General features: G+C 48.2%; 1 protein-coding gene across 1 annotated transcript in view; it reads left to right on the top strand.

Moving 5' to 3' along the window:
* Window positions 1-16519, top strand: part of G2E3 (G2/M-phase specific E3 ubiquitin protein ligase) — a 326326-nt gene that overhangs the window by 199359 nt on the left and 110448 nt on the right. Inside the window, exon 10 of the mRNA XM_078659417.1 lies at window positions 15653-15783. Within this exon, the coding sequence (XP_078515543.1) occupies window positions 15653-15783 (131 nt within the window). The remainder of the gene's footprint in view (window positions 1-15652; window positions 15784-16519) is intronic.

Genomic DNA, 16519 nt, shown 5'->3' with positions numbered 1-16519 from the left:
ACACCCCCCCATAGCCCCCCACACACCCCCCCATAGCCCCCCACACACCCACCACCCCCCCATAGCCCCCCACACACCCACCACCCCCCCATAGCCCCCCACACACCCACCCAGAGCCCCCCCACACACCCCCCCAGAGCCCCCCACACACACCCCCCCAGAGCCCCCCACACACACCCCCCCAGAGCCCCCCACACACACCCCCCCAGAGCCCCCCACACACACCCCCCCAGAGCCCCCCACACACACCCCCCCAGAGCCCCCCACACACACCCCCCCAGAGCCCCCCACACACACCCCCCAGAGCCCCCCACACACACCCCCCAGAGCCCCCCACACACCCCCCCAGAGCCCCCCACACACCCCCCCCAGAGCCCCCCACACACCCCCCCAGAGCCCCCCACACACCCCCCCAGAGCCCCCCCACACACCCCCCCAGAGCCCCCCCACACACCCCCCCAGAGCCCCCCACACACCCCCCCAGAGCCCCCCACACACCCCCCCAGAGCCCCCCACACACCCCCCCAGAGCCCCCCACACACCCCCCCAGAGCCCCCCACACACCCCCCCAGAGCCCCCCACACACCCCCCCAGAGCCCCACACACCCACCCAGAGCCCCACACACCCACCCAGAGCCCCACACACCCACCCAGAGCCCCACACACCCACCCAGAGCCCCACACACCCACCCAGAGCCCCACACACCCACCCAGAGCCCCACACACCCACCCAGAGCCCCACACACCCACCCAGAGCCCCACACACCCACCCAGAGCCCCACACACCCACCCAGAGCCCCACACACCCACCCAGAGCCCCACACACCCCCAGAGCCCCACACACCCCCAGAGCCCCACACACCCCCAGAGCCCCACACACCCCCAGAGCCCCACACACCCCCAGAGCCCCACACACCCCCAGAGCCCCACACACCCCCAGAGCCCCACACACCCCCAGAGCCCCCACACACCCCCAGAGCCCCCCCCACACACCCACCCACCCAGAGCCCCCCACACACACCCACCCACCCAGAGCCCCCCACACACCCACCCACCCAGAGCCCCCCACACACCCACCCCCAGAGCCCCCCACACACCCACCCCCAGAGCCCCCCACACACCCACCCACCCAGAGCCCCCACACACCCACCCAGAGCCCCCACACACACCCACCCAGAGCCCCACTGTGGTATATAAATAAATACCGGATCTATTTTTTAATGAATAAATGAATAACAGGTAGCTCAATAAATAAGAGTCAAGATTCGAGGTAGTAGGAGTTTTGCAGGTTTATTACAGCATAAAGGACAGGAGCGGGACAACCTGCATAGGAATAGGATGGCAGGGCCCAGCAGCTGCTGGGGCTGGATCTGGGATGAGCACGCTAGGAAGGATAACTTTTTAATAACAGTACATGAGCATATATACATAACGCAAACACATAGCATTACATCGCAATAGGCGTAGCAGTGGGAGGAGCTATAGGCGTGACGCGTAGCAGTCGCGAAAGATAAGGGTGAAAAAAGGTGTAACAGGGCGTATACATAGACATGTGATGCAAACGTAACAGAATATGTCATAAATGGGGCGGAAACATGGAGGGGGCTACCTAAGGAGCCGGGACCTCTGACCTGATGGTGCGCGCAAACTTGGCAATGACGTGTTACTAGGAGAAGCTGGGGGCTTCGAACTCTGTGCTAGGAGCAGAGACTGAAGTCTGGAGAGTCAGGGCGACATGTACCTAAGCAGTATCTAGTATCTGATGTTTAGAGAACATGTTTGATAGAAACTAGAAGTTATCGGGGTAAAGGCGAACAGACTCTAAGACTGGAGCATGCATTATTCTACATGTAGTGCGTGATGAAGAATATTAAATGACCATTAATACAGTATTTCTCTAACGTGGAGACGTGAAGGCTAGACAATGACGGAAACTATTGATGCGATTCAGTAGCTTTAGGAATGCAGAGAAGGAGGACTGAACTGATAACTGGAATCATAACATACTCTTGGCAGACTCAGAGGCAGAGCCAAGCTGAGCCGGGCACTGCGAGGCAGGAAGTAAGTGAAGGGTCGAGGATACAGGTGGGGGCTGTATCGCTCCTCAGCGAGGCTTCAGGAGACAGGAGCTGAATCTGGTATCCAGGGCCTTCTGAGGCCTAGAAACGAGGACTTTACAATGGAATAACGTGCACACTGAGCTACGTGGCAACGTAGCTTTACATAGGCCTGATATTCGTAGTATTCACGAGAACTGGAAACTGACATACTAAAGGTGGACACAACTGTAATTGCGTCTTTAATTGAACATGGGGAATAACATATGCATATTAATCATGCACAGATAACATATGATGGAGGACTCGTAGGGACACAGAACATGGCAAAATTTACTTTTCCACATTCCCTCCTTGTCACTATGTTTCCATCAGGAAACATCAATATTCATGATACCATCTATCATTTCATACAGTATCATTTGTTCGTCTTGAATTTTCTGGGAACGGGATCTAGAACGGGGCTTGGGACTAGGAATACAGGAGGTAGCACAAATGCCGCAAATCGCAGGGCCACATTGTATACAGAGGCAGCAGCTGAATATGATCGCTACTGCAATACCTAGAAAAGACAAGACTTTCCATCCCCAAGCGGAAATTATATTCCAGAACCAACCGGACCATGTCCAGGTGCCTGGATCTTGGTGTAACAGATGGGCAATTTTATGGAGTCTGGTTATAGCTGAATAAACAGACGGCGCGTTATTTGGAATGAAAATGCAGCAACTAGATCCGATGACTCTACAGGCCCCGCCCCTATCGGCCAATATGACGTCAAGGACGAGACGATTCTGTAAAACGACAAATCTCATAGCAGATTGCTCTTCGGTTAAGTTACCTAGAGCAGAGGCAGTCTCATTGACAACTACTTCAAGGGTTCTTGTTAACCTACGGATTAGCTTACTATTCTGGATAGGTCCTATAAAGAAGAAGAAACCTCTATTGAAATCTGTATACTGTTCTAGAGCAGTTTCAGTATAATCGACAATTGGGGACTCGATCTCCCTTCTATGTCTAATGTGTACTAGATGTGTGTTTCTATGATAATCAGGTGGGGCTAGGAAAACTGGTGGCAGTAGGAAGGCAATGTAACAGGTTCCCTCCCAATCGAGGGGCAGACGAACATATGCGGTCTGACCACAAATAAAATAAGAATGACGTGAAGCTTTGAAAATAGATTTCCCACTGTCACTATACTTGATAATAGTAGTACAATCACTATGTCCTACATGTACGGAACCATTATTTCGGACACATAATTCGCCTTTGACTGGTAGTACTGAAATAGCAGGTAAATCTGGAGTGGAATCAGACTGAACATTCAGGACCATGAAATTCGAAGAATAATTACCTAAATTATACACTTCATTTTCTAGATCTAACCCGGTTCTGTGGGGGAGACCTTGCTTGTCTGGAAAACACGTACTGTTAAGAAAAGACATATCTGTTGAGGATGACGTTAACGTGGACCATGCTCCACACGAACCATTATGTGAAAAAGGATAAGGAAAAAGTGGCAGAACTCCTTTCGGTGTCTGGAAAGGGGGGAGTCGACCACACACCCAACAATTTGTGGCATTGCTGGTCTGGTGTGAATAATGTAACATGCGGATGAAAGAATTATTTCGCATAGCGAGGCGGTAAGAGAGTTCATGAGGAGGCAGATCACTAAACGTGTGTTCTACTGTAGCATTAGCAGACTTATTTACATGAGAAACTGAAAAATACAGATAAAATGCATAACTGGTGCAGGAAATCATAATGCTGAGAAATAATATGAAACATAGAAAAACGATACATCGGATTGAGTTTTGACTAACTCTCTCACTATGGGGGTCTATTTTATACATGTCAGAAACAGTCTAACCGTTTCACCTAGGGGAGGACTTAGACAATCAAACTGGCTGACTTATTTTACTAGACCGGAGTTTGAGTTTATACTCCTGTTGCGCAGTTTTCTCTAACTGGGAAGGGTTCGTAGCAATGTCTTTTGCGGGACAGTCCTTAAAAATAATACTTTGGCAGTCCTTTGAATCCTGGGAAATGTTCTTTGAGACTGGTTTCAGTCCATAAAACTTCTTTATATGTGAAAGGTGCACCCAGCCTTTGCGTCCCTCCAACTTCACGGCTGTACGGGTGGCGAGGAGGACCTGTCGGGGCTCCTTCCAGCGAGGCTCTAGCGGACTTGAGCGGTCAAAATTCCGGACAAGGACCATGGATCCTGGAACGATTTCATGCGGTGCCACCTCGGTGTTGTCTGGAAATGCGGCGGCAACCTGTGAACGACAAGAGTTGAGGGCAGACATCAAGGAAGCTAGGTAATCTGTCAACATATTACTTGAAACATCGGTAATACTTCGGGTCTGGGTGTACCCCACATGTTTGGGGGGCGGCCGAATACGACCTCATACGGGGACAGACCTGATCTGGAATGTGCGACCATGCGCATATAGAACAAAGCAACTGGCAGAGCTACTAGCCAGTCCACACCTTTCTCTTTACATACTTTGGCGATGCGAATTTTCAGGGTCTGGTTATGTCTCTCTACGAGACCTGCTGCTTCAGGGTGGCGTACACAATGGAACTTCCACTGGTACCCTAACAAAAGGGAAACATGTTTCATTAACTCTGAGGAGAATGGCTGGCCGTTGTCAGAATATACGACTCTAGGGAGTCCATAACGGGGGAAGAACTCACGAACCAACTGCTTGGCAGTGGTCGCGGCTGTGTAATCTGGGACTGGATATGCTTCTGTCCACCTGGACAAAGCGCATACAACTACAAGGACATACTTGAAACCTCGACATCGCTCCATCTGAATATAATCCATCTGGAGGACTTCAAAAGGGTGGTCAGGAGGTTGGAATCCCCCTCGTTCCACCGGGACACTTTTACCTGGATTAAACTGGCAACATATCATACAGGTACGGACTTTCTGCTTGGCGGCAGCTCGTAAATGCTTGTTGAACCAAATGTTCTGGATACTGTCTAACATAGCTTTTTCTCCTAAATGTGCTGGACTATGTGCGGTATTAATAATGACTTGAACCATAGAGTCGGGGAGAAACCAAGTGGCTTTTCCTTTCGTTAACCATCCTTGATCTGTCTGTACCCCTCCTTGTTCAGACCATTTCTTGATTTCATCGGGAGTAGCATGTAACTGGATATCTATGACATCTTGAGTAGGGTCCTTAACTGTCATACATGTAGTTGGATCTGGAGTGTGTGTCATGTTAGCTGGAATATCTGGAGTCTGTGCTGTAAGCTTGGCGGTGCGATCTGCTAGATCATTACCCTGGGAAATAATGTCAGTAACTTTCGTGTGTGCTTTGCATTTCATGATAGCAATGGATGTCGGTAAATGTATGGCATCTAACAGAGCTTGAATAAGGAGACCATGCTGAATCTTGGTTCCATGAGAAGTCATGAAACCTCTCTCTTGCCAGAGCACTCCGAAGTCGTGTACAACTCCAAATGCGTAGCGCGAATCTGTGTAAACATTAACTTTCAGGTTCTTGGCGTGTATGCAGGCTTGAGTCAGAGCAACTAGCTCTGCTGCTTGAGCGGACAGGGTGTCAATACGGTGTGTCTCAATAACTTCAGTGTCAGTAGTCACTGCATACGCGGCGACTAGTTCTCCTGTATTAGTTCTCATACATGAACCATCCACATAAAGTGTCAGGTCGGGATCTGGTAACGGAATATCTGTCAGATCTTGTCTTGGCTTTGTCGTAATGTTAACTATTTCCACACAGTCGTGTGTGGCAGAATTCGAAGTAACTGATGGTAACAGTGTAGCAGGGTTCAGGATGTTGCAGCGTCTGATTTCTATGTGTGGCTGAAACAGTGTCAATTCATAACCTGTCAAACGTGCAATTGTCAAGTGCTGAGTTTGTGTTCGGTTTAAAAGAACTTCCACGGAGTGTGGAACCTGTACTGTCAGGGAGTGTCCTAACACTATGGAATCACTTTGTCTGATAGCTAGGGCTGTGGCTGCAACTGACTTGAGGCACGCAGGCAGAGCCTGGGCTACAGGATCTAATGTGCTCGAAAAATAAGCACAAGGCTTGTACTGTCCTGCTTGATCTTGTGTGAGAACAGATAATGCTGTACCTTCACGTTCTGTGACGAAAAGTGTAAAAGGCTTACTGTAGTTCGGTGTAGCTAGAACTGGAGCTTGACATAGGGCTTTCTTTAACTCATTGAAACTAAGTGTATGTTCAGATGACCAAGGGAGGACAGTCGATACGGCTGCCTCCTGTGTCGTTAACTGTATCAGTGGCTTGGCTAGAAATGCATACTGAGGAATCCATTGTCTGCAATAAGAAGTGAGGCCGATAAAAGCACGTACCTCCTTCTGGGTCTTGGGCTGTGGAAGACTCGCTATTAACTGGATACGGTCTGGTGTCAACTGCCTACCCCTCTTGGACAGTAAGTGTCCTAAGTAGACCACTTGCTGGACACAGAATTGAAGCTTAGAAGGGGACACCTTGTGCCCCATCTCGGCTAGGAAATACAGAACTGTAAGGGATGCTCGCTCGCAAGCACGTTCAGAACGGGCTGTGATCAGGAGGTCATCGACATACTGGAGCAGGGCAGTGTCAGTTGGCATGTGAATGTTGTCTAGTTGTCTCTTAAGTGCTTGACTGTAAATACTAGGACTTTCTGTGAAACCTTGAGGAGCTCGTGTGAACATATAGCTCCTTCCATTTAAACAAAATCCGAAAAGGAACTGGCTGTCTGGATGAATGGGGACACTGAAAAATGCGTTCTTGAGGTCGATTACAGTAAAGAACGTGGCTTCTGAATCAATGGCTGTCAATAGGGAAGAGATATCTGGGACAACTGGATACTGGGGAATAATACATTTATTAAGCTCTCGTAAGTCAATCACTAATCGATATACTGGGGGTGCATTTGGATCAGTACGTTTCATGACGGGAATGATCGGAGAATTGCATACATTGGAGTCAGTTTCTACAACTACTCCTTGAGCGATGAGCTCGTCAATAATTTTGGATAAGGCTGCTACAGCCTCAGGTGGCAATCTGTACTGTCTGATTCGTGGCAGGACTACACCGGGCTTGAGAGTCACACGATGGGGTGTGATTTGCATATAACCAACATCAGTTGGACCTTGCGCCCATAGATGCTGCGGAACATTGGACAATCTGGGATCAAAATCTCGTAATACATAGTGACCCTTGAAGTCACGTAGGAACAATCGTATTCCCTCTGGGGAACAGCATATAACTGCACCTAATTCTTTCAGTGTTTTAATACCTAATAGATTTTCTGGACATGACTTAGTAAGTAACAGATCAGTAGTGCGGGACAATGGACCTACTTCTAGAGTAACTGGCTTTGATATTTCATTTACAATGGGTTTTCCTGAAAATCCAAGGGAAACATTTCTTGAGCCTGAGAGCGGAGCCCCTGGAACTTCGGCGTGACTTATAGTGGTCCTACTTGCCCCTGTATCAATCAAAAACTTTCTGTCTTTCCCTAATACTTGACTGTGAACATAGGGACCTTCTTGATCTACAGGTATCTCGATGAGAGGCAAGCCTACCTCCCTCTCTAGGCTGTTTCATGAATATGGCTGATACTCTGGATACTCGGACTGTGCATACTGGTACATCTGCTGTGTAACGTGCTGTGTTGCAGCAATAGGCTGCGGCGCTGGAACTGTCTGTGGTGCATTCTGTGGCTGAGGAATCTGTGAAACTTGTTCTTGTCTAGGCGGACGTGGTCTTTCTTTAGTCTTACCGGTAGCTATGTTGTGTTTCAGAACTGCACACTCGTTTATAAAATGACCTGGTTGTTTACAATAATTGCAGTTCCCTTTAACGGGAGCTGCAGGATGACTGGCTTGATTCGGACCCCTCTTCTGACTGTCTTGAGGAACGGATTGTGCAACTAGTACTTTCATTTTCGTGTCTTTCATACGTTTTCTCTCGTGTTCTTGCTCTTCCCTAATTCTATTCTGGTGGTATTGGAGCATCTGTAACATCTGGGACGGGGTATTAGCTTGCCAGGTACTTTCGACTTTCAAAACTCGGTTTTTAATTTGTGGGCTTGAATTCTCGACTAATTTAGTAACAAAAAGATGAGGGTATGACTCACTACTTGTCTTGAGGCCACTATTGATGCTAAAACATTTCTCAAATCTAGAATAAAAATCACTAATGTCTTCGTCTTGTTTCTGTTTACAGGCTGAGATTGCATCCCAGTCTTCTTTTCTAGTTGTCAATAATCTGGGTAAAACTTGAATCAATAATTCAGGTAATTCTTTACATTTTGCTCCAAGACCGGTACCTGGTACTCGTGCCTTATCTTCAGCTTCTAGAACTGCCCAATCGATCTTTTTCTCTCCCACCTCCCATTCTTTTTCCTTGAGCTTTTCATACACCCCTGCGGGCAACAGAACCTTTAACATTTTAATTATGTCTGGATACGTGTATTCTCCCATACGGAGCATGTCTTTTAATTCTCGATGGAACCCTGCTGGATCTTTATCATGACAGGGGATTAATTTTTTCATCTCTAAGAGTTCCATCTTGGTAATCGGAGTGTAAACAAACACTCGTTCTAGTTCGCCACCTGTTCCTCTAACTGGGTGGACTTCTCGTAACGGATTCTGTCTGTCCATGTAAAATGGTTTACTTTCTGGGGGTGAGACATGAACAAAATGCGGGTTCAAAAACGTTCTATATTTGTGACGCTGTTCTAGAATGACACTAATTAAATCGGTACCTAAACCTTTCCATCTATACTGGAGTAACTCGTTCAGGATATCATGTAACGGGCCTGGATCAGAGTGCTGACCCTCATACAATGTAATGAGGTGCTGAATCATATACATACCCGCCAGTCGTTGCTCGGCTGGGGGCATTTTCAGAAACATTTGTGCCACTATTTCGTCTGGAAAAGTGGTAGAATCAGTAGTCCATCGGACTGCTGATCGGACTAGTTCTTGTTCATGCATGGTACTTAACTCGCTATAACCGATTCGTGATTTCAGAATGTGATCGGTAGCTTGGAATACTTGTTCTAGAGAACCTTTTTCTGGTGCTGGATGATGGAAAGTTGACTTGTGTAAATGGCGATCTGGAAATCTAGATTTTCCTACATACGCTATTCTGTCGGGATTCTCGTCGTCTACCTCTTCAGTATCAGAGTTACTTTCTTTCTCGCTTACTTGTGCTGCTTTACGTTGTTCGTGTAACCTTATTATTTCTTTACGGATTTTCTTGTACATACTTTCCATAGCACTGATGGTCCTGTGCTTACCCTCGGCTATATTATCACTCCACTTTGTCAGGGTTCTCATTTCGGCTTGATCTTTGGACGGGTAATCTTGTTCTCTTATTAAACAATTAATCAAAAACTTTAGTATCATGAGCTGGACTTCAGCTTTTCTTTGGCACATGACATCACTAATACTTTCTGGATCATTCCCTGTACGGATGAAACGATATATTCTGTCTAGATCTTCTTTCATATCTGGTAGGGTGACTAGATACTCGGTCACCTTTCTTACGCGTAATGAATATAAAACCATACTATCCTCGCCTGGGACTGGATCATAGCCGCATTCATTAAGGGCTTTTCTTATTTCTGCTACAGACTGATGTCTGGGTGTACGCTGTGACGCTTGTGCATGTAATTCGGCTGTCGTTAAACGCTTGTGTGGCGGCGGGGTTTGAGGAGGACCTCCTCCTGCGGCCCCTAAACTAGAATCATCGACTGATCCTCTTCGTCCTGGCAGAGTGGGAAATGGAAATGCAGGCTGGACTTGTATGGCGGGCTGGACCGGGGGTACCGTAACAGGTACTCCGGTGTCTGGAGGAGCGGGAAGTGCCTGATTTACAGGGACTGGCGGAGCGCGAACAGGATTTGCATATTCTGGGACTGTATCGTCCAAATAGGACGCAATAAAAATATCAGCTGCGGTCGGTTTGTGACGTAGCTTGGTCGGAACTAATGGTGGCGGGAAATTACTGAATGCCTCTGGGGTCGCTTTTGGCAGGCCCTCGGCAAGAAGAGGATACATACCCTTAATAAGAGCATGCCTCTGTCTGTCTGACTGTTCGGTTTTAACTCGTTCACCAATCTCGATTAATTCCCTTTCTTGGGCTCGTTCCAAGGATTCTCTACTTAATTCTGACTTTCTGATTTCTTTTTCGGTTCTTTTATGAGCTTCTTTGCGCCATAACTCGATGGCATCTTTCTGTGACTGTCTGGCTTTCTTTTTCCATAATGCTTCTTCTACTCGCATGATGCACTCGGCATCCCATGTACCCGATACGGGCCATCTATACTTTTCTTCTAACTGTTTGGTATACTCTACCCATAAATCTAGATATAATATGGCACTTATGCCATGCTTCTGATACATAAAATGACCTGGACTGTCCCTAGGCGGAACTGGAACTGCTGCTTCCAGCAGACCCTTTCTAGTTTTTAACTGACGTAACTTAGAAAACAAGGGCATGACTGGACTGTAATCTAGACACAATACAATACACAATGAACACGATACTTATTCCCCATTCATACCACGACATTAAAATACATGAAGAACATTTAAAATAACAGTTCGGACAGAATACTACCTGGAATACGGAACACAGAATACATGAATTTTCTCGGGAACAGAACTGACTGGAACAGAAACTAGATGTACTGCTGAAACAGTACGAAACTTACCGGTCTCATACAGAGACACGTCAGGACCCGCATCCACCGAAGTGGACACTTCGTTTGTGGGACTGTGTACCACCAACCCACGGACCAGAGTCAATTAAATTGACCCTGTCTAGATACTACCCCAGTAACGGTACTCACCGGGCAGCAAGAACGGAAGGCCTCGGACTGGACTGGACTGCTTCGACGCCGGACGGACGAACTTCGGACTTCTGTTACAGGTGGGCCTCCGGATACCTCGGACCTTGGACTCTCGGCTTGGGCTCTGGTCGGGACTCGCCGCGTTCCTCCACCGTCTCGTCTGGATGCTGGACCGCCTCCTCCGTCTCCTCCGTGGGCCTGAGGGATACTTGAAGCAGAAATATCTGCACGTGCAGTATGGTTCCGTCACGGCTGCAGAGGGTCAGGGGGTCGGCGTGGCTTCACCGACGCGTGGGGAAAGGTCAAGTCCCTGTTCGGGCGCCATTATGTGGTATATAAATAAATAATACCGGATCTATTTTTTAATGAATAAATGAATAACAGGTAGCTCAATAAATAAGAGTCAAGATTCGAGGTAGTAGGAGTTTTGCAGGTTTATTACAGCATAAAGGACAGGAGCGGGACAACCTGCATAGGAATAGGATGGCAGGGCCCAGCAGCTGCTGGGGCTGGATCTGGGATGAGCACGCTAGGAAGGATAACTTTTTAATAACAGTACATGAGCATATATACATAACGCAAACACATAGCATTACATCGCAATAGGCGTAGCAGTGGGAGGAGCTATAGGCGTGACGCGTAGCAGTCGCGAAAGATAAGGGTGAAAAAAGGTGTAACAGGGCGTATACATAGACATGTGATGCAAACGTAACAGAATATGTCATAAATGGGGCGGAAACATGGAGGGGGCTACCTAAGGAGCCGGGACCTCTGACCTGATGGTGCGTGCAAACTTGGCAATGACGTGTTACTAGGAGAAGCTGGGGGCTTCGAACTCTGTGCTAGGAGCAGAGACTGAAGTCTGGAGAGTCAGGGCGACATGTACCTAAGCAGTATCTAGTATCTGATGTTTAGAGAACATGTTTGATAGAAACTAGAAGTTATCGGGGTAAAGGCGAACAGACTCTAAGACTGGAGCATGCATTATTCTACATGTAGTGCGTGATGAAGAATATTAAATGACCATTAATACAGTATTTCTCTAACGTGGAGACGTGAAGGCTAGACAATGACGGAAACTATTGATGCGATTCAGTAGCTTTAGGAATGCAGAGAAGGAGGACTGAACTGATAACTGGAATCATAACATACTCTTGGCAGACTCAGAGGCAGAGCCAAGCTGAGCCGGGCACTGCGAGGCAGGAAGTAAGTGAAGGGTCGAGGATACAGGTGGGGGCTGTATCGCTCCTCAGCGAGGCTTCAGGAGACAGGAGACAGGAGCTGAATCTGGTATCCAGGGCCTTCTGAGGCCTAGAAACGAGGACTTTACAATGGAATAACGTGCACACTGAGAAACGTGGCAACGTAGCTTTACATAGGCCTGATATTCGTAGTATTCACGAGAACTGGAAACTGACATACTAAAGGTGGACACAACTGTAATTGCGTCTTTAATTGAACATGGGGAATAACATATGCATATTAATCATGCACAGATAACATATGATGGAGGACTCGTAGGGACACAGAACATGGCAAAATTTACTTTTCCACACCACACACACCCACACACCCACCCACCCAGAGCCCCACACCCACACACCCACCCACCCACCCAGAGCCCCACACCCACACACCCACCCACCCACCCAGAGCCCCACACCCACACACACCCACCCAGAGCCCCACACCCACACACACCCACCCAGAGCCCCACACACACACCCACCCAGAGCCCCACACACACACCCACCCAGAGCCCCACACACACACCCACCCAGAGCCCCACACACACACCCACCCAGAGCCCCACACACACACCCACCCAGAGCCCCACACACACACATACCCAGAGCCACACACACCCACCCAGAGGCAGGGCAGCCCACATCTCACTTCTTGCTGTTTGAACGATATATTTGGGGACTAAGAGTGTATTGCTACGTTCTCCCTACCTCTCTTTTTGTTGAACTGCATCTTCAAACCACACCAAACAAAATAATCTGCTAGAGGAATACTTTCAAATAAAATGTTATGACGTTATGTTACAGATTGGCAGAGGTTATATACTGCATTACAGCGACGCCGCTTCTTTAAAAATTATGGCTTTACCACCAGTGATGGGACTTTCAATATTTAGGACTGGCCGCAGAAGGCACGGCTCGAACGGAATTAACAGTGCTTACTGCACACAATTTACAAGTTGGAACCAAAGTAATGCGGGCACATAACCTGTTCTGACGTGCGAGTTTGACTTTCATTTGTACCGATGCACGTCCAGGACATAAATAATTCAAATTATTAAACAGAGCACCTGCGTCACGGGGCTGGGCGCTGAGGGGGAGGTATGTGAAAATGGTTTGAACCAATACACCTTTCACGATAGGGAATGCGTGCTCCGCTGCCCTCCACAAACATGGACCACGCTAACGGGGGGAGGGGAGAGAGGGGTTGGGGGGGGAGGGGGGGTTAGCCGGCCCAGGCAGGGCTTCCGGCTTTCAGGGCTGCGGTCACTTGCTTCGAATGCAGTTTATTTTAACCGGCGAAACATCTGCTTGCTGGAACAGCTGGGTAACATTTAGGAGTTTTACATCAAGGCACTAATGCTATTCGACATTGAATTTCGGGAGTGTTTTCACAGGTTACTAACCACAGTTTAGAAATGTGGTTTCATCACTAATCATGCGTTTTCGCTGTCAAGATGGAAAAGGCTACCCTTCAAGCTGTTAGCAGAACTGACAATATGCATTGTTCGTACTGGCAATCACTTGGCCTCCTGCTGTGTGCTGGGGTGGGGGGGGGGTGGGGGGGGGGAGAGAATTCAACGAGGTTTTCTGGTGTGCAGATGGTACCATGGACGCCGCGTCCCTTCAAGTTGCGTTACTATGGAAGAGAGCGAGTAGAAACTCCTGTTACAGAATCTATTACCCTCCTTCGGGAGTAAAAGGACGCACGCACACCCATCCTCATTTCCGCTGGTGTGTGTAAAACTCGCAGCTCTGATCAGTTTGTATATATTACACACACCAGTCTGTCTAAATACTTAATTTCGATCACATTGATCTGTAGAATTTGGGATTCAAGCGTGTAGAATGGCTATTCGGAAGTAAATTACTTGCACAAACCATACAGCGTATGGGTAATCCAAGTTAACGTGGAATCTCAGAACATATACAATATAAGGATCATGACTTACTACCACAAAATAAAATAGAAAGCTATCAAGCCTGCGGCCTATATGCAAGATTAGCGATTCGGGGACAGTGCTGCCTTTATTTATTTAAAAATAAGGATAAATGCAAACTGTAGCGGGGGCTCCTCTGCGGCGGCTCCCTTCACTGGCTGTGGGATCTCGTGGTTCTTGTGGCCGGACTCCTCTCTCGGGATGCGGAGTTCACGGGATCACGGAGGCGATGCAGCCTCTCAGTACGCCTCCAGCGTACTCGGCGTCCTCGAGGCACTTTGGAGACCCGGAGTGCGAGGTGTACTGGGCAGGTGATTGCAAGGGGGAACGTCTCATAGGGTGTACCGAGGCAAGTGCGGAACTGCCCGATCCTTGACACCATGATACGGGTGTCATATCCAAACTAGGAAAGCAAGAGCAGACTACCGGAGAGCTGCGGGCAGAGGGGGAGCGGGACTAAGGAGAGCTGCGGGCGGGGGGAGCGGGACTAAGGAGAGCTGCGGAGGGAGGGGGGGGAGCGGGACTAAGGAGAGCTGCGGAGGGAGGGGGAGCGGGACTAAGGAGAGCTGCGGAGGGAGGGGGGAGCGGGACTAAGGAGAGCTGCGGAGGGAGGGGGGGAGCGGGACTAAGGAGAGCTGCGGAGGGAGGGGGGAGCGGGACTAAGGAGAGCTGCGGAGGGAGGGGGAGCGGGACTGGAACAGAGCAACAGGTCGTTTCGCGATTCGGGGGCGTGTTTGCGTGCTCTCCCCTTCCCATTGGCTGGAAGGTAAAATTCCAGCCAATGGGAAGAGGAAAGGGCGTGACTTAAAAAAAGACACGGAAACGCCCCCGAATCGCGTCAAGGCGGGCCCTGAACTCAGTGACGCTCCTCTCCTCCAATGGCTGGCCAGCATTTACAAGGCCAGCCAATGGAGAAGAGGGGCGTTTTCAGGCCCTCATACTACAACAAAAGATTTCGGCTCCGCCCACCCACTGCTTACGCAGTGGGACGGTAGCCGAAACCTAAAAATGGCTGTAGGCATGAAGACAACGATATGGGAGAATGTTAGAACTAGAGAATGTGTTAGGTTCTCAATTGCTTTTCAATGATAGTGATTGTGCATTGGTGGAAACAAACACCCCCCAGTTGAACCCATGGTTTCTAAAAATGTAGGACATTTATTGTAATGGAAAGATTAAGTAGAAATGTAATCAAATATAGATGAGTTCCTGTTAACATGGGAACCAATACTACATGACATAGACCCCGACTGCTGGGATAGAACATGTCCCCCGTGGATGAGAGCTTTACGTTTGTTTGACTGGCGGATTAGTTGCTGAAGTGTATTTAGAGTTAAACAATAAAGGGACCGGGGGAGGGCGGGGTGGTGGGAGGATGTCAGTAGGTCTCGCAGAAGTTTACGCGGAATGTATGGAGAGAAATTCCAATATTGTAATTTACAATTAAATTTAAAACCTCCAGTAAGTATTTGGAAAAGAATGAAGGCATAAGTAACACTTAATCTGTGCTCCTGCAACTTGATAGAGGTTTAGAATTTATTTTTTCCTGCTTCTTTTGTAGTAGTAAGTGGGAGATTGTACGCTGTCAGTGCTGTGGCTCGCGTGGGACGCATCTAGCCTGCTCCTCCATGAAGAACTGGCAAGAGCAGAATTGGGAATGTGCCGAGTGCAAGAATATCATAAACCGATCAGGTAAATGTGATCGATACATTTTCCTCGTTTTTTCATTTCTGCTATTAGTGGAATAATTAGATGTATCTGATTCATCCATTTTGAAACCTGAACCTAAGCGTTAAACTCCCTATTTACTTAAGAATTTTGAATAGTTTCTCTATTTCCAGTTTTTAATTACCACTCTGAAATATGGTGTTCCTTAGCTGCACAGTTAGATTTGCTCTGCACGAAACCAGTACAAACAGAGGGGGCTCTGAGACCGCAATAATCTGCTGCTGGCTGTTTAAACTGTGTTTTTGTTAGGGATTTTACAATTGTTTTTTGGCTAGGAGAGTGAGTAAAGTTTTGTACAAACAGTATTGTAAGAGGGCAAAGTTGTTTAGGCCCTTACCTGCAGAACTTCAATGTGTGGATTGAGCCTGTCTGTCTCCTAGGATATTCTGAATTGAGCAGCCTTCGAGCCTTCTGGCAGCAGCCTTAGCTTGCCGATTGCCTCCGAGGTAACCCCGAGCCCTCTTATTACACCTGCCCAGGCCCCTTAAGGGTTTGTTGTGTGAACCCCAAAACATTCACCTCCATTTTGTGAGGTGCAGTTTCCCTGTGCTCCAGATTGCAGTGAACCAAGGACCAGGAGGTGGTAAGGCAGACTAGTGCGGTCTCTTTTCTGAAATTTAAAAAGCGTTTTTTGGGGGGGGTGTTTCCTACCTGTGATTGCCTCAATGTACGTTTTTTACCTGCCCATGATTGCATTATT

This window comes from Lissotriton helveticus, chromosome 9 (assembly GCF_964261635.1).
Source record: "Lissotriton helveticus chromosome 9, aLisHel1.1, whole genome shotgun sequence".
Lineage (NCBI taxonomy): Eukaryota > Metazoa > Chordata > Amphibia > Caudata > Salamandridae > Lissotriton > Lissotriton helveticus.
This window is presented reverse-complemented; position numbering and strand designations above follow the sequence as displayed.